Below are 21,419 nucleotides of genomic sequence, written 5' to 3'. Positions count from 1 at the left end.
GACAATGTTTATCAAGTGTTATTGACGAGTTATGTGACATTCAATGATATGCATTTGTCCAAAGACTTTTTTCAAACATGTTCTGACTTCTCAGAACTATTGCAGTCTGAACACTAAACAGATCTATAAAATTTACAGGGCTGTTGTCCAGAACCAGAACTTCATTGCCACTGTGACCTTCTTGGGTGTTTTATTTAAGCCTTCTAAAATTCATTCTCAGTAGCAGTTTAGATGTTAAGAAGCCAGAAAGCTACAAACATTCTGCTTTCTTTTTTGCTCAGGGGCCATCCTGCTTAGTCTAAACCTGTCTCCAGCTGCAGCCATTTAGCCTGTTATCTTGATGGCAGGTGGATAACCTTAGTGTCATTCTGGTGACCACACAAAGTTTATTTAGATAAACTCAAAGTTTATTTGCAGTATAAACAGGGTATGACGAGAACCAACCAACCCCAGCAACCCACTCATTCTGTTTACTTAGCTATTGCTCCTGAAAAACAGAAGCGGTGACTAAAACCCTGTCAGGCATTCCTTTTCCATTTGGTTTTTAAAGAGCCTTCTAATTCAGGGGGCCTTTTTTGTCCAGTTATGAAACCTTTTATTGTACTAGCACTCTGCTGTAGTTTTTTCTCTAGCAGAGCCACCCCTCTTCCATTTGAGTTTTTGGACTGTGATGACCCTGATGTCTTTAAAGCTGTCGACACAGCACTGAAGAAATACAATGGAGACAGAGCAGCTGGTAATCAATTTGCTCTATATGTGGTGATGGAAGCCAAGAGAACTGTAAGTAAACTTTGGAAAAAAAAAATGTTGGAATTGTTTATGCACTCTGAATCAGATTATCTCCATCTCGTCCATAAGACAGCAAGCATGACAGCAAAGTGTCTTCCAAAAACATTTTAAAAAATCAAAGAAATTACTTGCACAATAATATACTCGTTACCATGACTAGCAGGGATGTATATTATGTTTTTATCAATGGAATTATGTGTGCTGGTGAACTGCTTATTAATGCAAGGACTAAAGAATAGAAAATTTCTATCACTAATACAATTTGTCTTACTAGTCCACTCTGTTTTCTCCTTTCTCTGTTGGGAATTCTACCCCTTTCCATCATCAGTAAGGTTTTCAGATCAATGGCAAAAACGCACTTACTAAAAAACCTGAATATTATCTTGACTTGGGAAGAGCTGGTATCACACATAAAAAAGAATGACCTGATAAAATTTGGCAATACTCTGAATAAATTGTTTGTGAATATTATTTGATTGACACTAGTCCTGAGTCACAGATCTATCTAAAAGCACTAGGTGGCATTTCAGTCAAATAGGGCGATAGCTAAAATTACAGAAGAAAAAAAGAATGAAACATGATCCTTTGCCTGGAGTCCTTCTATATAGTGTTAATCTAACAAAAGAGTATTTACCTCTGAGAGGCATACAAAGATGATATTACCATAATAATGACAAGCATTACTTTACTTGAAAACAACATTAGCATTTTTTTCTACTGGATTGGATTTTCAGATGTAAAACACAAGAAACCCAGTGTAAGAGAGAATATTTTGCACTCCAAAATCACAAGACCATTTTACCCAGATAGAAATTGACCTCAGAAAGGGGACATGAATTGCTAAATGCCCTACAGTAAACGACCCACATCTCCTGGCACCTACTGTCTAGTTTTCCTGTTTTCAAACTGGGGAGATTTTAGCATGTAGTGACAAAGACTAAAATCTGGCAAACCCCTTACACAATTAACATCAAACAAATGAATAGTCCCACTCTCTTCACTGAACTACACACATCCTTAACAATAGCCAAATGCAAACATCTTTATATCAGAGCTGTAACACCACCTTCCTTTTGCTGATGTTCCCAAAGGACAGATACTAGTTTCAGTATTTTATCTTAAACAATGTTCTATTTTTAAGAATACATATTTATTGCAATTATTATTCATCTTTCCTTCTCTAGGTATCCACCTTTCCTTTTCTTAAAAGATCTGAGGTGGAAATCAATTATTACTTTGAATCATTGATCTAACTATGATGTTAAGCAAAAAACAGAGAAAAGGAATCTGCAATAGAGATTTCCTCATATTCGATATTCCTTTTCTAGAAAGAGTATAGACTTTACTCATCACTACTCTCACAATGTTGAATGCATTAATTAAATAGCTGGTTATTACATATTCATGTACATTCATTATTGATAAGGTAATAAGACATAAAAGCTGACTGGTGAAAGACTGAACCTGCCCCAGTTAAAGGCATAGCTGTTCATAATAATAATGAAATAAACCAACAACAAATGACATAAGAAATAATGTCTTTTCTCACATATTTCGTTTACTCACTGAGCTGATTTATTGCAGATTTAGAACACTGTAACAGAGAAGAGAACTTGGCTCTTTTTAAGTCCACATCCCAGTTAGTATAACCTGATGCAGCTCCATAAATGTCAACTTATACCTGCTGAGGATTAAGTCCATTATATTTTTAGAGACCCTTTCATTCTGTCTTACAACCTGCAACCATTATATCAGGTACCTCTACACCTCTTCATAGTTGTAGCAATACACAACAGGAATTGAGAGAACACAGAATATAATTCTGTGTCTACACCAGCGTAAATCCAGTATATTCCACCCACATCAGCTCAGCTTCACTTTCCTGGTACCACTAAGGCAAGAATTATCATTTAATTCTCCCAGCAGTATCACTTGAGGATAACCAGTGTTGAAGTACAGCAGCTGCCTGTGCTTGTATTTGAAAAGGCACATAGGCAGAGCATTTTTAGTGGCTGTAAAAGATTAGTAACTTCTGGCTTTATATCTCCTCTAAAGGATGAACTACAACTCTTGCAGTGTGTTAATGCTACCTGTAGGCACAGGCTCACTACTCAGTTTATTGCAAGGAGAAAATGCCCCCTACTGATTTACCAACATCAGAAACACTTCCACTGGCCAGGCCAAACTTTGCTTAATACTTTGTCTGTATTTCATTTTACGGGATTCCTGAGGCTACCCTCATGAGCAGCTCAGCCTTTAACGCCTATAGGAAAACTGCAGGCACCGCCAAAGGCTGTCTCCAGAGCATATGTCCTCCTCGCCCCTTTCCAAGCAGGCAGGGCGGCTTAAGTGCTCTGTTTGTTACCACAGAGTAAAGGCAGTTTGGGCACTGCCGGGCTGCCTGAGGGTTGCTGGCTGCTGTTTCTGGGCTGCCCGTAGAGTTGTACAGAAGGAAAGTAGACAGATCTGGGAGAAGGCCAAGAGTGAGTGTGAGGGAGTTGGACAGGAGCACAGTCCAAGCTGGTAATTATGCTAACTATCCAAGCAGCAACCCAAATTTGCTTATTTGGAGTACATTTGAATATGAGTATAAAACCTAACCACTTCCTTCTGGTTTTAAAACCCTTGGTACTACAAGTTAAAATGAAGGTAGTTGAGCATACCGTATCTATTATAGCAACATATTGTAATTGTAAGTAAGGGCTCAGTAATATAATTAGATAAGTTAATTATTGAACTACCGAGATTTGGGAGACCTTGCATGGAGACCAGCAGCTAATCTGAAACCATACTATAAAATATAAGGTAACCAATGGATAGTATTTACCTTTTGAAGCTCTTATCTTTTCACTTGATTTATTACTATGCAAATGATGACATGCATATTGTTTTTATCCAGGCAGGTCCTGACACACAATTCTATGTGAAATATCGAATACAAGAAACCACTTGTGCCACTGAGGAAAACAAACTCTGGCAAGACTGTGATTACAAAGTACCTGCAGAGGCTGTAAGTATCTGTCCTCTTTAAAAGTTCTCTGTACAGAAACATCAGCATAATGACCTGGACTGCAGTCACCTGGGGAAAAATACAGTAGAGAATTTAACTTTTTTAGCTGTGTTGCTTCTGAGCACTTATAGGACTAAAGCACAGTACAGAAATATTTACAACTCTAAAGTTAACCATTATAATAGTGAGTTTACCATTATAATCCTGAATATGTGCAGAAGGGAACATTTCAGCTCTTCAATATGAAGGTTCACAGTAAATTCAACATAAGATACATGCACTGTGAGAGTGATGGCTGTAAAACTTTCTATTAATTATGTATAATGGAAACTTGCATAACTAAATTGACTTCAGATCTGCACCAACAAGAATACTGACATGGAAGCCACTATGGCAGAAAATTTACCAGAGGGCTTTTAGCAATGCAAAGCATGTCTGGCTCGTGCTACTAGAGAGCACCTAGAGGAGGTACAATTGGGGCACACATAGCATGTGGGAACACTGCGCATTTCCAGTGGAAGTCACTGTTATTTCACACAGTACACAACGCAAAGAAAGGGATGATGGTGATAATATCATTTGAATCAATGTGGAATGCCATGATCATTGCTGCATATCCTGTACTAGCAGAAAGGAAATTAGGCAAATACACAATTTATACAGACTTTACTTATGAGGATGTGTTCATTTCCATTATTCTGGCTGTAAATTCTTTAGTTAATTAATAAGCATCCATCATAAAGCAATCTTTCAGATTATTTGCTCAGTTCATCCCCTACTCTCTTCACAATCAACAAACTCGTTCCTTTTCCAGTAACAAAACAGCAAATCAGACATTACTACAAATGTACATATGAACTTGTTCCCCAAACTCAATTTGCAACTGTCAACTTTGTTCAATAGCTAGAGAAATATATAGCACTGTATTTTTCTTCAGCAAGTTTAAGACAAATGTTGTCATATGTTTTTGCAGAAAACAGGAGAATGCACAGCTCAAGTTCACATGAATAATACTGAAAAAACAAGTAACATTTCACAAGATTGCAAAATTTTTCCAGGTATGTAACTGTTTGGGGCAGCATTCAACAAGTACGTTGACAAATAAGAATGGGAAAAATATAATACTGAGACTTTCAGGTGATTTTAAAGGTAGAAGCTCCTTATCATTCTACTCAGACATTTATAAATAATCTTTCATAAGCAACTACATGTTAAAGATAAAATTTCACTTCACTGTTATACACATATAGGCTAAGTCAGTGAAGCACTGGCATTTTCTATCTAGGGTAATGAAAACCGGCACATGCCAGTAGTTAAGTTTCTTCAAACACTGGAATTATACCAAGTTAAAATGAATTTGCTTAAGACCAAAAGCATATCAGTAACTTAGAGACTAAATACAACTTGTCACACTTTAATTTTCTGTCCTTACTTATTCAAATATAAAATTGTGCCAGAAATTATTAGAAAAAACCTTTATGAGACAAAATTGTACCTCAATTTTCTCCAAACTAAAAATGACTATATTATTTCTGTTAAAGTTTACCAAAACAAATATTTATCCCAACCAAAAAAGAACAACAAAAAAATTAATTTACAAAATAAAAATTTAGCAGTGATGTAATTACTAAGAGAGACTCTGATATCTTTTAGACCTTAACAATAAGCAGTACTACATTTCTTGCCTATAAGACTTTCGTATATAACTATTATGTTCACTTAGTAATTATTTCCTTTATTAGAAAGAAATCACATTGTTTTAAAGCTTTGCAACTGAGATCTCTATGTGCCTATGCCTAGTGTTCATGTAAGACATAACAAGCTAGTTTTAAAATATCCATCTAACTGGTAGCAGGGAGCTAAGTGCATATTAACTACAGAAATATTTACTGTGATTTCTGAGATGTTTGACAGCTTATCTTTGTTTTTTTTTTTTTCCTGGTTAGCTTGTTTAAAGCTTAAATGGCTATACCTACAGCCAGTGTCCTTCTAGGAACTGCAGTACACACAAACTCCATGTTCTGCTACTGAATAAACGCCACTTGGTTTAGATGTGTTTGTAGGGCAATGGTGACATCTAGTTGCCAGTAAAAGGTGTGTGAATCCCACAGAGAACGCATGGGAAATTTGCATTTGAGTATTTGCTTAGAAAGCTAAAAAAGCACACATAAATTAAATGAATCACGTATTCAGCCTAAGAAGCTCATCTCGTTACCAAGTTATAGCAACTCTGAAAAAAGAATACACATTTGTTCAGCCCTTCTGAAAATGCTGAGACCATAGTCGGTTTAGAACTGGGTGTACTGTTGTTTTATTCTCTCCTTTGTGATTACTCTCTGAAAACATGGTCACATTATTCTGTAACATGTATATATTTGTCATTACTGAGTCAAAATAAATGATGCTAGAAATAAGAAGGGCCAGAATTTGTTCAAGTACCCCTTGGAGAGCTAAGACTAAATAGTATTGCTTACACTGAGATATTCCAAACGTACAGAGGAGCCAAATCAAATCCAAAGGATTCAAACAGAGTGAAACAATAGACCCTAACTGGTGAGGGATTTCCCCACCATGTTAGGTACCATACTGTTCAGCCTTCTGGATGGAACTGTTTGACCGTGTCGAGCCTGGACTGGTTTCCTGGCTGGTGCAAGCTGGCGTAACTCCATTAAAGCTAGTTTATGCCAGCTGAGGATCAGGCACACAAATTTTACTTCAATTCCACAGAGACCACATATTGTCCCACTTTAATTCTCAAGCTCACTGAATCATGAAATTAATTTATGTACTGAACTATAAAATTAATTTATGAAAATCCAATCCATGATTACTAGAAAGGAAAAAAGAGTTAATAGGATTAGTAGTAGGAAACAGAAGTTTGAGCATCCCCGACAAGCTTGTCTATCCACAGTCAGTCCAGGTGGTTAAGCCTGAAGGTAACACCAAGTGGTAACTGGCAGCCAAAGTGACTATCGGGGGGTTCAAACAACACAGCAGTAGAATAGTTCAACTACAGTCCCTAAGGAGCTCAGAGTCAGAGCAGTTCACCTGGGTGAGCCAAAACATGCCTGTCAAAGTCCCCATCCTGAAACATGGTGAGGACAGTAAGCAGCTGTACACAGTGGGTGAGCTTTGAAGAATTTTAAGAACATCTCCTTAGTTGTAGCCTCCACTGTTTCTTCCCTGACTGAATGAGGGATGACCCTTCCTTAGTGGTGTCAAAACTACATGCAAGGTTTTTCAGACATTCAACGACTCCTGAACTCACTCCTCTGAATGAAGTTTGCTGCTGAAACCATGCCTGGATCCAAATGTCATGGATGGCCCCCACCACCACAAACCAAAGCATGTTTCTAAATACAATGAATGTCTTTGCAGGCCCTGAAACTGAAATGTGGATTTAGCTGATCACTCCAATTAAAAGCAGAAAGGTTCTTGCTCATTGAACCTTTTCTCTCATTCCTAGATAGGAAAAATTAAAACCTGAGGCTGTCTTACATGAAGCCCTATATTTTTTTGGTTTGTTTCTTTTCCAGCTACGCCAAAGATAACACTTACTGTGGCTACATGTCTTGGATGCTTCCATCCTATATCAAGTGACAGTTCAGAAGTGTCAGAAATTCTGAAACAAGCCATTCAAAAGTTTAACAGGCACAGTGCTGAACGCGCCCTTTTTAAGCTTGTGGGAATAAAAGAAGCTAAAAGACAGGTTTGTGTATGATTTTTCTCTAAATTTTACCAAAAAAAACCCCAAAACCAGGTACCTTGGCTGTTTTATATATGCATTTCTTATTTTAAGGTGGCTTACATTTCATAATAATAAACGCATACAAAATGCATATAGAGTGTAGACCCTGTAAAAAATTCTCTTCACTTTTAAGGAATCATAACGGTTACCTACTGGATTTTCAGAGCTGTCAACTTTACAAACTGATAGTAAATGTATTTTTTCTTTATCTGCAGTTGCAGCTAACCAGTGTTTAGCACCAGTTTTTTTTGCATTCGGTGCTGACACAGACATCTTGTGTCATCTCAGATGCTCTTGGGTATTCCGCTTGGCCTCTCCCTGAAGCTCCAGCAGGAGCAGATCTCTCCTAGGTTCTGTGCCAAAACTGCCAGCCTGCACAGATGTCTCATACTCTACAGCCTCTCAAACAGCAGCAGGCATCTATGTTTTTGCAATGCAATAGGACCCATATGTCAACAGCTGCTATACGCTATAGGACGGGTAAACCCCATACAGGAAAAATGGGTAAGAACAACAAAAAGCCAGCATGTCACTTGCTGAAAGATATCTGCGCACAGGAATATCTGCTTTGCAAGAAAGGACTGCTCAGGTCACAGAAATTCTGTGTCATCTGGTATTCCATGCAACAATTATTTCCCTGTGAAAGGCTCTCCTATGGATTGGTGTGACATTGCTAGAAAGTTAAGTTTCTTATTTGTTTTTCAACTAGTATGCAACCCAACACCAAATACATACTTTGAATGTGTATGTATTTACTTAGCCAAAAAGCATCTTCTGGTCTCATGTCAATTTGACCCATGATTTAATTCAGACTGTCCTCATTCTATTTACTGATGGCAACGATCCTCTTAGCTGAAAGACAAGCTTGCACAACATTTAAGCCACACGACAAAATGTCACAAACAGACTGCAATCCAGCAGCTGGAAAAAGAACGACCACGTCACTTCTAGCCAACAGAGGCTAGTCAGAGCCCTCCACTTCAATTGATCTGGGATGGAAAGTTCCTATATTTGATTCTTATTTCCCCTTTTTAATCCAATGCTACCTGATCCAACACTGTGACATGGAGAGATTTCATGAGTGAGAAGCAGTAGCCACAGTGAGGAAAAGTGAACTGCTTCCTGGAGAGAAAATGAAAAAAGAGGGTCACAAATCTGGACAAAACGGTGGGTGGGGGAAGGTAAAGCCCAAGGCAGACACAATTACAGGTAGATGATAAATGCAGGACACTCAATAACAAATTATGCCAGCAGTATAAAGTTACATTATTCAGATGCTGTTTTACTATGTCCCACGCTCAGGAACGTAGGACTTGCCAAGCTGTATTACTATAGTCATCTATCTAGACCAGCTTCCTGTTACTGGGAATAATAAGTAACAGATACTTTGGAGGAAAGTGCAAGAAACCAAGCCTTATGAGGCTGCAGGCTTGCCAGGAGAAGCAGAATCCAAATACAAAGTGCAGTTCTAATATATGCATGACTGACTGACTTTTTGTATCACAAGTCAAGAATTTTTTTCCTCTCCATGAATACTCTATGGCTTAATGGCTGCACAGTGATTTGATGGATGGAAGGCACTAGAAGAGTAGTTTTGCTTTCTTTGCTAATCACGTTTAATAGTTTAACTTCCAAGTTTGTATTCATTTACATAATGTACCTCCTAAATATCTGTTCCAGGTGGTAGCTGGATGGAATTACGTAATTAAATATGAAATCAAGGAGACTAATTGCTCAAAAGACCAATTTCAAGATCTAACTCCAGAGTGCAAAACCACTTCTAGAGGTGTAAGTAATCTTCAAAATCTGTTTATCAAGAAAATATCATATTAACAAATAATCATTGAGACCTGACTCAAGAAAATATTTATAGTCTTGCTTCACTTTGTGAGTGAAGTTTAAATCCAGGCTTATAGGTAACTGTCTATTCATGCAATTAGAACATCCATGCCTTCTCTTGAATCAGCAACTAAGATGACCACTGAAATGTTTACCGATTACTCTATAGAATCTAAACAGTCTCACCCAAATAATAAATCCCTCGAGAAGTTCCTATTCAGATATTCAAGGAGTTACTCAGGTACAACTCAAAAAGCGATAATTAAAATTAGCACTGTTTTTCCAGCTTAAGACATATTTTCTAAGAAAAGTACATAGCTAAATTATTACTTAACCTCTACCACAGTCCAAATAAGAGCGCTTCAAGAGAAATTTAGTAACAAACATACATACTCTAGCTAAAAGTGTTGCAAAACCAGGTACTTCTTCTGCTTCTCTGACCTGAAACAGAATTAACTGTACCAAAAATAGAAGGCTGCTCTCTCAACCAACCTCCCTGAACTAGCCTCAACATGGCGTCAGACAAATGCTTCTGCAAATACAAGGTAGAGGGCAGGAACGTAGAGTCATAATGAACAGTGATGGTAAATGGGAGGGGAGGAACCACAGGAGTCCTGACTCGCGTCTGTTTCAGCTGTTGTGGAGGTGCACTGTTGAGTGTTAGATTCAAGAGCCTCTCCTGTTCAAAAATTACTCCTTGGATGTCTCGAGAATGTTTCAGAAGCATTGATCAAAAAAGGAAAGAATGACAACACTGTGGTAAATAATAAGAGAGAGAGAATCAGACTAGCTGAAGCAAGTCCCTCCATTACCCACGTTTGCCCTTAAACCTTAAAGAAGTTACTTAATCTGCTTGAGTCTGTTTCCCAACCTGTCACCTAGAGGTAATGACTTCTGTCAACCTCCCATGATGCAGGAGTGCTACCTCATTCACATACGGCTTTGATCACGCAGAGTTTGTGGGATTGGATCTTTATCACTTATACGCTGAACTGTTAAGCAGCCTTGCTAATAGATCATCGACAGATATTATTAGAATATGATATTCCAAGAATATTCTATACCTTGGAATGACCAAAGTCCATCAAAGTTGTTCCATACCTTTATTCAGCTCTGTACCATTCGTTCTGAAATGGGAGGACCAGAAGTGCACACTGTATTCAACATGCATGGGAACCACAGAGCTATAGTGGGGCATAACGTCATTCTCTTTAACCTGGGTAATAATGTCAAGGCTTATTTTTTTATTATTTTTTCTAAACCACTACTAAGCAGATTTTTTTATGGATGACACTTTCAAGTATCTGTCATAGCCCTAAGATCTTGATCCTGAATTGTAACAATCTTCCTTCTTATTCTACAGTCGATTAGTTTTCTCTAGAGTCTTTGATAAGGGACTTCACTGAAACCTTTTTGAAAATCTACGTATACTTTATCAACAGGTCTCTTTACCCACTTTCATTGATGCTTTTGAGGAACTTTGACAAATCTGCAAAACACAGCTTCTGTTTACAACAAAAACCCCGGTCTCTCCTTGAGGTATTCAGGCCTCCTAGTTCTTTCCTTATTACCATTTCTAATAATTTGAATGGTACAGACATCAGTTTTATGGGTCTATAACCTTTTAAAAAAAATAACAGGATCAATATCTGCTTTCTTCCAGCCCTAAGATATCAAGGCAATTTTAAGCAAGTCATCTACCACAGTTCCTTTAGAACACCTGAGTAAATACCAGAAACTCAGTAATGTTTGATTTGTTAATTGTGTAATCTTCTTTTTGGTCTTTACACTTTGAGACAGAAATTCCAGTGAGTTCTCCATAAAATAGGATTCTGGCTTGTAAACCTCCCCGCCCATTTCCTTCTGTAACAAACACATACAAATAGTTCATTTAGCTTCTCTTTTATGGTTTTGTTTTCTCTGGGTGGTCCTTTTGAACCCTGGTCATTTATTGGCTCTGCAGACTGTCAGGCTTCTTGCTCCCAGTATATTGAAGGAAGGAATTATTAGTAGTATGCTTGACGTATTCTGTTAGCAGGAAGGTATTAGGATGTGAGCTTATTCATTATTTCTGAATAATAAGGAGCTGTTTTGGGTTTTTATTCCAGCGTGTAGGTAAATGTGATGCCAAAGCATATGAAAATGTTCACGCACAGATTGTAGATGTTGCAAGCCAATGCAAGCTTCCAGGTATGTAATAGGCACTATCAATTTTAAAAGTTCTGCAATTTTCAATGCTTTTTTACAGTTCTAAAAAAAGACAAAATAAAAATGCAAGAGATGAAAACAGATAATAACAAGAGAAAGTAATTCTTCTGGGACCAAAAAAGCACTGCCTCTTAATGAAATATTACCACAGATTTTTTTCACTTCCTACAAGTATTTCATACGCAGCTGAAAGTTACATTTTGTCATTTGTATACTGCCCTATTTGCATGACATGGAGCTGGTTGCTGACTCTCGTTTGGAGATTAACAGATTCAAACTCAAAGAGTATAACTGTCCTACAAAAATTGATTCCTTTTCCACTACAGTGATAAGCAAGTTAATATCACGTTGTTTAAATAAGTAACTTCTAACTTTCCAAAGCACTCCAACGTATTCTTTTGAAAGGCAAAGGAGATGAGGACTTTAAGATTTTGTCCAAAATTGGTAATTCACCTATTGATACTACCTTTTTTTTTTTCATATTGCATGGTTATACTTACATTTGATATGTTAGAGGCTTATTTCTTCCCCTAGTAAATAAATTACTTAGAGTTTATAGGTTCATTACAGTCAAACTCCCAAATGGTTTTCGTACTGTTACTTTTTCCTCCAGCCATCTATTTAGACACAGATTATCACAGCTCCAGAGCTTTAGAATAGGGAGTACAGTACTGCACCATGTAGTAAGTGCTACATTCTCACCCATTCAGACTTGTTTTTCTTGAAGAAAAGATAATGATATTCTTCAACGCATTCATTGCCAATAACATACACCTCTTGTTTCACTTGATTCAGGTCCTTCCATATGTATACGTGTTCCCTCTCTTTATTTGCTAGCTACCCGCAATTGGTAAACACACTTCTTGTTGCTATGAGAAAACTGTTGTTAGGTGTCCAATGCCACACTAGATGCTGATGCAGTGCTCTTTTAGATAACCAAGATATGATAATGTTGGTCATATAAAACTCAAAGATATTTTGCTTTCATTTCATAGACCCAAATACGAAGCATTTCAGAAGGCAGGAGTTTAAGACTAACTGTTTTTCCCAGCCTATATCCACATTGAATCTTTTGTTCCTTAGATCTGAAATCTGTTGGTTTCTTTCAGTTGAAGACACGGTAAATCCTGACACTTGCAGTGGTTGTCCGGAGACTATCCCAAAAGACAGTCCAGAACTGAAGGAACTACTGAAGGTTTCTATGGAGAAGTATAATTCAGAGAGCGATGATGATTTCTACTATAAAGGTGGAGAAATAGAAGCAGCGACAGTTCAGGTTGGGATATACCACAGAGATGAGGAACAGACATGGCAGTGTTATTGGTCTAAGCTGACTGTTAGCTAAAGTTTGTATTTAAATTTGAAATAATGTTTTTTTCTCTAACTGTTGATACATGTGGTAACTGAAATATCCATGCAATTTTTCTTGCAAAATTTTATCCATCTTGGCTTGCATTCAGAAGTGATTTAAAAATCTCCCATCTCTAGATTTGTTTTTTCTTAAAACAAAATGATTTTAAAAACATGGGAAGAAGGTTGACTTAGGGTGTCTGATTTCTGTACAGCTACCCCACTTTTTACCAGCCTTTGTAACATACCTTAAACTCTTAAAGTAGAAAAAATTTATTAGACAAAACTACCCACTTGATCCACCACACCAATACTCTGTATGTTATTTTAGGCACTGTCCACCCTACAGCAGCTGTAAGCTCCAAGAAATGGGGCTTCCCAATTTCCCTTAGAAATCTGTTAATTTGTACACTGATTCTGCTGCTAATAATACTCCAGCTAGATTCAGAAGAGAACATCTGTGCATAACTTAAGATACACAGATAAATACAGCTGGATAAAGAGGAACAAGGAATCAAGAGGATAATATTGGTCAGCATTTGCATTTGCCTTGTTTACTGTCCCAACATATCAAAACAGAGGTTTAGGACAGAACTTAAAATAAGACAGTGGAGTAGTTCAGAAAATACTTTGTCAACAACTTCTCCCGAGCATGAGGGGTACCACTGGAGAAGGCACTAAAAGCACACCAGAGTTTTTCTGAATAGCTCATGTTATCTTACTAATAATATCTGTGCTTTTTCTTCTTTTAAACTTTTTTCTTCTTTCTCACTTTTCATATCAAGATTGATATTAGCATGCATATGTTTCTAAAATAGACTTAAAAGAGACAGAATTTCATGTTTTGCCCGCTGTCTCTGAAGCAAGATACATTATCTTGGGCTCTGTAAAAAATGCTAAGAGAACTCATCCCAGGCACATCCTTGAACCCATGCAAGTTTCTCTCCTTAATGCATTTGGCAAATATGTTCATTTTCAACTGAGCCTGTTCATCACACACTTCATTTTACTCACATTCCACTTTTCTTATATCATATTTGGCTCTCTACAGTGGTATCTCTAATGATTTCATTTGTTATTAATGAAATTACTGCAGGCATCCAATAAAGCAAAGCCAAAACTGTGGGCCTGATATTATTCTTACCTTTCTGTTTCCTTCAATTTCAATGCTGGAATTTTTGAGAATGGGAACTGGAGTAAATAAGTAAGTTGATTAGAAGCAGATAGGTTTGCTGCCAGATATTTTAATATTGTCCTTAACATATGTTGTCCCAGTGGTCAGGACTTGTAGAATATAAGTAGTATAAGCTTGTAGAAAAACATCTTTCCTGTGAACCCTTTTCAATAAAATGCCTTTACCACAGAAAGCCTTGTTGCTAATTTTTCAGGTGGTTGCAGGACAAAACTACCGTTTATTATTTGTGGTCTGGAAGACAAACTGCTCAAAGAGAGAGTTTGAAAAACTTAGTGAAGACTGTGAAGCCACATCAGACAGTGTAAGTAATGATGATGTTGCCAACTGTAATGTTCCTAATGGACAAATTCATTTGCACCAGAAATTGTAAACCCTTAAGTAAAATCACATCCTGAGTTCTGTTACCTCTTTCAGTAAACTTTTGTTTCAACAAGAAAGACACCTTTCACTGCTTGTAACCCAAGCCAGTGTCAATGTTAGTAAAACATGAAGCTTAAACTGAGTCACTCCAGCTGCAGTTGCAGGATCAGTGCTCACTGCAAAGCGAAAGGAACTTTCTTCTGATAATAATGAATCAAAGAAAGGAGGGGAGGAGGCTGCTGCAAAATGAAATAGCTGCAATACTTCTGACTCTGTGGACTTGCAGCTAAGGAGAACATGAGATTGGAGTGTTACTGGTGTGCAAGTGAATGATGTTTCTGGAGTGCATGCTGCTGATACCGGGAAAATGTGTTCCAGACACTGGAAAGTAATGCTGATAGGGCCAGAAACCATTGGCAAGGAAGCTGGTTGGGAAAGAGAGGCTTTATTTCCTCTCTCTTTTCCCACCACATGAACAGCTGTGAGATTTTAAAATCTGTTAGTGTAGCAGGCACGAAATAGAAAAAAATGCCTTTCTCTCTATCTCAATTTCCCAATTTTTAGTAGGAGAAATACCATCAACAAACAGTATTTCTTAGGAATATCATGAAGATTAAACAGTTAGTGCTCCAAAAGTGCTGCAGATGAAAAATCCAATTTTTCAAGATCCACTCTCCAATCGAAAGTTGAATTAAAGTGTTCACACAGGCATACTATAACCTCAAAAAGCTAAGCAATGATGTGTCCCAATACAGAAGTCTCCATCACTAAGATGGATTTCATAGATATTTGGGTAAAGTTCCAAGTATATTTGTATTTAAAAGTATTACTAAAAAAATAATAATTTTTTTCATGCACAACTCTTTTCCTTTGTGTCTGATGTTTTGTTGCATTAACGTGTTGATTTTTGTTTTGTCAACAGGCACCATTGCCATGTGAAGCACGAATTCATGTGATCCCATGGGAGAATAAAATCTCTTCCCAGGTTAACTGCTCTAAAGAACGGTCAATGGTATGATTCCTCTTCATTACCCATCATCATAAGTAGAGCATAGAACAAAGGCAGTCATTAAATTCTTTATCCATTCCAAATTATCCTATATTTCGTACCAAAAATAAAGGAAAACACGGTTCTTCTAACAGCCTCAGTAACACCACACTCCTTCCTCTCACCCTCTAACCTCAGCAACTTGTTACATCGAAGTCAGTTTCACCACAAGGTGAGACAGTGGACGACACAGTGATTACAGAAATACAAAGGCAACAGGACAGAGAGAACATTCTGCCTGTCGACTGCTCCTTTGCATGATCAGTTAAGCTCCGAAGTATCAAGCCCCATCAGCTCCTTTGAATTACTATTCATACTAGGTTTAAAAATTGAGACAAAAAAGTATTTGGCAATGCAATAATTATATCCCACAGATTTCAAAAGCATCTGCAAATCTTTTCATATTAGTAGAGTAGCAGATCTCCTGCCACAAGTCATCAATCTCTGCAGGAAGATCTTTCATTTTCCTTCCTGCCCAGCTCCACAATTAACTAGCCCTGAACATGGGTCAGTCTGAAAATTTCAGAATGGAATATAAATTTTTATTATCAGAACTTTTTTAGTTCTGATGATTGCAGGTTTTTTAATAAATGAGGGGACTCCCATGCTCCCCAATGAAGAAGAGAAGATACACTGAGTAAAGTGGGATTGATTAACTTGCATTCATAATCAATAACTTCACTGTGCTCAGCACCTTCATAACTACCTATTCATTCATTATGTATCAACTAGTAAATATTTTTCCTCTTTGTTTTCACTACAATATTGTATCCACACCAACTTTCAAATTTAGCTCCATCCCAAAAAAACTCTGATTTGCAGCTAGACAATGATCAGACACTTTGGTGGACAGAAATGAAACCCATGTTGGATAGTGACTGTACACCATGCATTCAGTCTTTGTCTTTCAGTTGAACAGTGATGGGGAAATAGAGATTACTCAATAACAACTGAATGCTTCATATTATCAGCTTTAACCTATGCCTGTCATTTCTAAGCGGTCTTATGAAATGCATATGTCAAATCTAGAAACAAAAAATTGAATAGTTACATTTCATATAACAAAATGATCCAGATCCTTTGTATACTCTGATATTGAGACTACCCAGAGATGTGTTAGCCTTTAGCATAAATTGGTTTTATATATCAGAGTGTTATACTCTAACAAGCACAGGGACACTTAGTCCTAGAAATGAACTGTATTGTTCATAAATTAAAACCAGTACACATTTTCCTCTCTATAGTATCATTCCCATGTTAAAATGGCAGAATTTCAGCGATATATAAATTGTTCTTTTAACATATAACTGCTAAAATACTCTGGAGTTATTTGGGAGGATGTTCATGTTTCCATGCTTATCACAGACAGAAAAGATAATTATTTAGTTTACTTCAAAAATCCAATAACAGATTTTTGCTAAATGACTCATGTACTGCAATGAGCCAACTCAATTTCCCAGATCTGAAGCTATTGTTCTTGTTCATGTATGGCTATTATTTATGTTCATATGGCTATTATTGCAATGCTTTTTAGGTTACATTTCTAAGAAGGCCTCCTGGATTCACACCTTTCCGAAGCTTTGCTGTGTTAGACCAGCCAAATAAAATTTCACACTCTGATAAAAATGAAGAAGAAAGGCAAAGACCTGAGAAAGAAACGAGAAAAGATGGTGGACAGGAACGAGAAGGTGAAGGTGAACCTGAGCATAAACACAGGCATAAACATGGGCATAAACACAGGCACGGACATAAAAAGGATCATGAGTCTGACAAAAGGCATAGGCATGAAATTGGTTGTGGGCACAGAACTGGCCATGGGTGTGGGGATAAAAAACACCATTGTAAAAATTGTAAACATAAACATCCAAACCCCAAATCTTCTGAGGAGTCCAGTGAAAGGGTTTTTAATCAAAATGAAACCCTCCTATCATCCAGTGCTGAAACAGTATCAGAGCTAGTTAATCCAGGGGTTGCAAGAAGGGAAATCAGTACACCTGCAGAATCATTAATTCTTCCCGATACTTTTTTGTTTAATGGGTTGCCAGACCGCCCAGAATCTCCGCTCCCCAGATGTCCTGGAAAACCGTGGAAACGAATTACAGACCTTCCGGCTCCCTCTAGCTTTCCCAGAGAATTCACAAATGAGGATCTCTTGCCTTCCGCAGTAGAAAACATCAATCCAGCAACAGAAAACTCAACACATCCCCAAACCAAAGACCTTGATCTCTCAGATGCTTTACTATAATTCAAACGTTGTAGGATCCTTTTCAGAAGTTACACGTAGAAAAATACTGCTTTTTGAAATGTATAAAATGTGAAGAGGCAAAAGCTCCTATTCTGTTAGCTAAGATACTCAAGTAGGTCACCAGCAGTTCTGGGGACCTAAGATCATATGACAATACTCTGTATTTGCATGTATTTGCAAAGATGTAAATCAGGCAATGGCACCAATGATTCAGAACAAGTCTAGTAAAGGGACCAGGCAAATCAATAGCCTTCTGCTGCAGAAGTTAAAATTGTATCTCATCTGCCTTAAGTTGCTATAAGCACAAAGTGAATCACTGCATCAAATCTCACTGTATTATGTTTAAAACAATGGCACAAAGAATTTCACAGATTACAAGAAGAATCTCAACCAAATATTGGTTAGACAAAAGCAAGCCAATATAGAGCAAGGATGCCTTTCTTCGATATCTGAAATAATATTTATCTAATTTACCGGAGTGAATCATTTAGAGAACAAAATAAAATAAAGGAACATGTTTTACCTGTCAATTTCTTTAACAAATTAATATTACCACCAGTCTATTACTAGCAGGTTGTTCTGTTGAATAAGATAAAAGGAACAGCTAAGAGAATCCTAAATAAAGCAGCTTTATTATTCTCTATGCGTATTATGTTAACTACACAGTAGAGGCACTATGATTGACAGATTTTCATGTGGCAGAGGTGCACAAATATTACAGATCAGATGACAAAATTACAAACACTTGAGTTACCTAAAATTTGTCTGCCTTCTTCCATTATTAGGTTGTGCATGACTTAGAGACCAGACTGAATTTTCTATTCTGGGTATCTTCGAAAGGTTGAGTTTTTGGTGGTATACATTAGCTAAAAAGCACCAAATATTTCTGGCAAATTAATATGTGTTTTCCCCCTGTATGGATCCAATAACCTCTTCAGCTGAAAAAACACCCAGCAATAAATAAATACTTTAATGCCAGATCAGTTCACCAGTTTGAACCACCACTCAGTCCCGTAAAAGGTTATTGAACGGGTAAGGTGCTACAAATGGTAACACTTCACCGATTTTGTTGTAAAAGACTACGGTGCTTGAAACCACAGTATAAGTATTCCCCAACACAGCTGCAGAGAGAGAAAGGGTATTCTCTGAAATTGTTCATCCCAACTGCTGGGATTGCTGTGGCATCAAGACTATATACTCAACAGCTGGGAATGTGTCCTTCTTTTGTGTACTATGCTTCTGTTGCCATCACCTCACTGGTGAGGAAGAACTAGATAGATGAAGACTACTTAGAGAATGCGAAACAGGTGGATCAACAGGATCAGGAGGTCTTGGCAGAAAAGGCCCAGGAAGATCTTGAAAGAGAAGACAGCTACAAGGAAAGCTCAGAAGACACAGAAATGGAAAGGACAGAGGCAGGGTGGAACGATATGGACGGGTGAAAAGAACAAAAGAAAACGGCAACTTAGTGGCAAAAACGGAAACAGAATGAAGGGGATGGAGAAGTGGGTGAAGGTAGCATGGCCAAGGAGCAAAAAAGGGCAGGAACTGGAGAGGGGAGGCAAGAGCAAAAACAAAAAGCAAAAGACCTGTGCAGGAGGGTCTCTCCAACCATGACAGGACAGTCCCCTACAAACCACAGAACTGAACTCATACTTCTGAATCTAAACATTCCCTGAAAGCGTAGGCACACCTCCCCTCCCCAGTGCCTGGACACACTGAACACAGAGGTGAACAACCTTCTGTGTTCAGTTACTTCCCCAGCTCACACGGTAGATAACCGCACTGTGAGGAAAAGAACTCAGCCCTTCTGAAAATCCATGTTGAGGGACAATCGCTATGATTTTGCATGTGCAATTTCTTTTTCTTCATTTTTTCTAATTGCATTAAAAGCTACATTAAAATGATATTTTAAAAGTCACGAAGTCCAAAATTAGAAACTGTCCCTGTGAGTATAGAGCCTGGTTATGTGCATCTAAACATTTTTTTTAACACAGTGTAATTGGCTGCCATATAGGCACATATTAGATAGAAAGAAAGAAAGAAAGAAAGAAAGAAAGAAAGAAAGAAAGAAAGAAAGAAAGAAAGAAAGAAAGAAAGAAAGAAAGAAAGAAAGAAAGAAAGAAAGAAAGAAAGAAAGAAAGAAAGAAAGAAAGATAATTATCTGTCATGACTGGTGATATATAATCAGAACCACTGTACTTCCTTTCTTTCTGAAAACAAAGTTACCAATCTTTAAGAAATCGTACAACTCAGCTGGAGCCCCATTTTAAGGAAAGATATAAAATAATAAGTCTGGATGTATCACTAATCAAATCCTGCATATTTTCTTTGATTCCTTTCCTGGCAGGACAAACGCAAAGTCTATCTTTTCTTTTTAGCACATGACAAGTACTAAACTTACAAAGCTAGGCAAAGAAAAGCCTTGAGAGTTATCTTTAGTTGTCTGCTTCTTTTCTTTTTTCTGAATATTCACTGGTATGATTTTGGCTATAACTGGGAACTCTTTGTGTATGCTGTATTATTAAAAGGAATATAAGCTCAAAACATTTTTTCTTTAAATTACTGTAGCAATTTAAGTAATTCATGCAAAATTACAATAAAAGAAATAAAGATGCAAAGATGAGAAAACCAAAGTTTTCTTCCCATCTCCAATCTCCCTCATCTGAATGAAAAGATAGTCACACTCTTGACATATTCTCCCTACAGAGCATACGTACATGACCACAAGTAGTGAGACATAGACTGAGTGGTCAGAGCAGGGTAATAAAAGCCAAGACCCCTAGATTCTTGACTGCCTTGAATTTACCCACGTGCTATAGTGATGATGTGAGGTTTCATTAATGTTTAATACAAAGACGACAATTTCAATTTTGACTTCTTGTTTTTATAATGTACCAAAATAATTACTTTTAAAAAATCATTCTGGAATAAAAAGCGAAGTGTTCCAGTCTAAAAATTTTGAAACAGAATGTTCTGATATTTTTAGAAAGGAACATTTCAATTTCTCATTGACATGTTCCCCCAGAAAGTTTTAATTATAACAAAACAGCACTTTCTGATGGAAAAATATGCTGTCAGAAAACTACTGACGAGGCCTGTTTCAGATCTGCTGCTGAAGAGCTCTGTAAAACTACCAGTTTCTCCTATTGCTGGAGATGATAGGCTGGAGTGCCCTATCCAGCGCCAAATCAGTGCTTCACAAGTACTTTTCTCCTTGGCCAGCAGATGGCAGATGTTTTGCCACAGGGGTTTTATGATCTCCAAATTAGGGGTTTGTGATTGCCAGGGAAGGTTTAGCAGGCTTAACGTTCAGCGTTTCTTCTGGGTTAGTAACACTGTAGATAAAAACACCACATCTGTGCAATCTGTTTTAAATATGAAGCTCTATCAATAGAGCATAAAAAGCTTGCCAGTTACTTATTATGAGCAAGGTGTATAGATAATGCTCTAAGTGTACTTTCATGAACATAAAAAATAATAGCTAGTCCTGCACCAGAAAAATTGCATTCTTACTGATACAGGTAATCGGGACTAGGAGTCTGGGGTATGAAAATATGTCTGAATTAAACCTCTGTTCATGATACTGCTGAGATCCAGAGCCACCTGATGGCCATTCTGCGGCTG

At 37.4% G+C, this 21,419-nt stretch overlaps 1 protein-coding gene across 1 annotated transcript; it reads left to right on the top strand.

Annotated features, from left to right (window-relative positions):
* The first annotated feature begins 585 nt into the window (after positions 1-585).
* Positions 586-17,792, top strand: KNG1 (kininogen 1). The gene is made up of 10 exons (XM_009321738.1): positions 586-780; positions 3,689-3,799; positions 4,773-4,857; positions 7,336-7,508; positions 9,228-9,335; positions 11,495-11,576; positions 12,704-12,870; positions 14,333-14,440; positions 15,422-15,511; positions 17,082-17,792. Exons 1-10 carry the CDS (start codon positions 586-588, stop codon positions 17,790-17,792), a joined length of 1,830 nt encoding a protein of 609 aa, XP_009320013.1.
* Positions 17,793-21,419: the final 3,627 nt, after the last annotated feature.

Source organism: Pygoscelis adeliae, unplaced genomic scaffold (assembly GCF_000699105.1).
Source record: "Pygoscelis adeliae isolate BGI_AS28 unplaced genomic scaffold, ASM69910v1 Scaffold223, whole genome shotgun sequence".
Classification (NCBI taxonomy): domain Eukaryota; kingdom Metazoa; phylum Chordata; class Aves; order Sphenisciformes; family Spheniscidae; genus Pygoscelis; species Pygoscelis adeliae.
The sequence above is the reverse complement of the archived record's forward strand: the minus strand, read 5'-3'. Positions and strand labels throughout refer to the sequence as shown.

What these genes read in the sequence shown, in the direction of transcription:
- KNG1 (XM_009321738.1), top strand. Translation starts at nt 586, where the DNA reads ATGAAACCTTTTATTGTACTAGCACTCTGCTGTAGTTTTTTCTCTAGC. An exon ending in GCAAAACCACTTCTAGAGGT is followed by an intron (nt 9,336 to 11,494) that starts GTAAGTAATCTT and finishes TTTTTATTCCAG; the next exon opens with CGTGTAGGTAAATGTGATGC. An exon ending in GCTCTAAAGAACGGTCAATG is followed by an intron (nt 15,512 to 17,081) that starts GTATGATTCCTC and finishes AATGCTTTTTAG; the next exon opens with GTTACATTTCTAAGAAGGCC.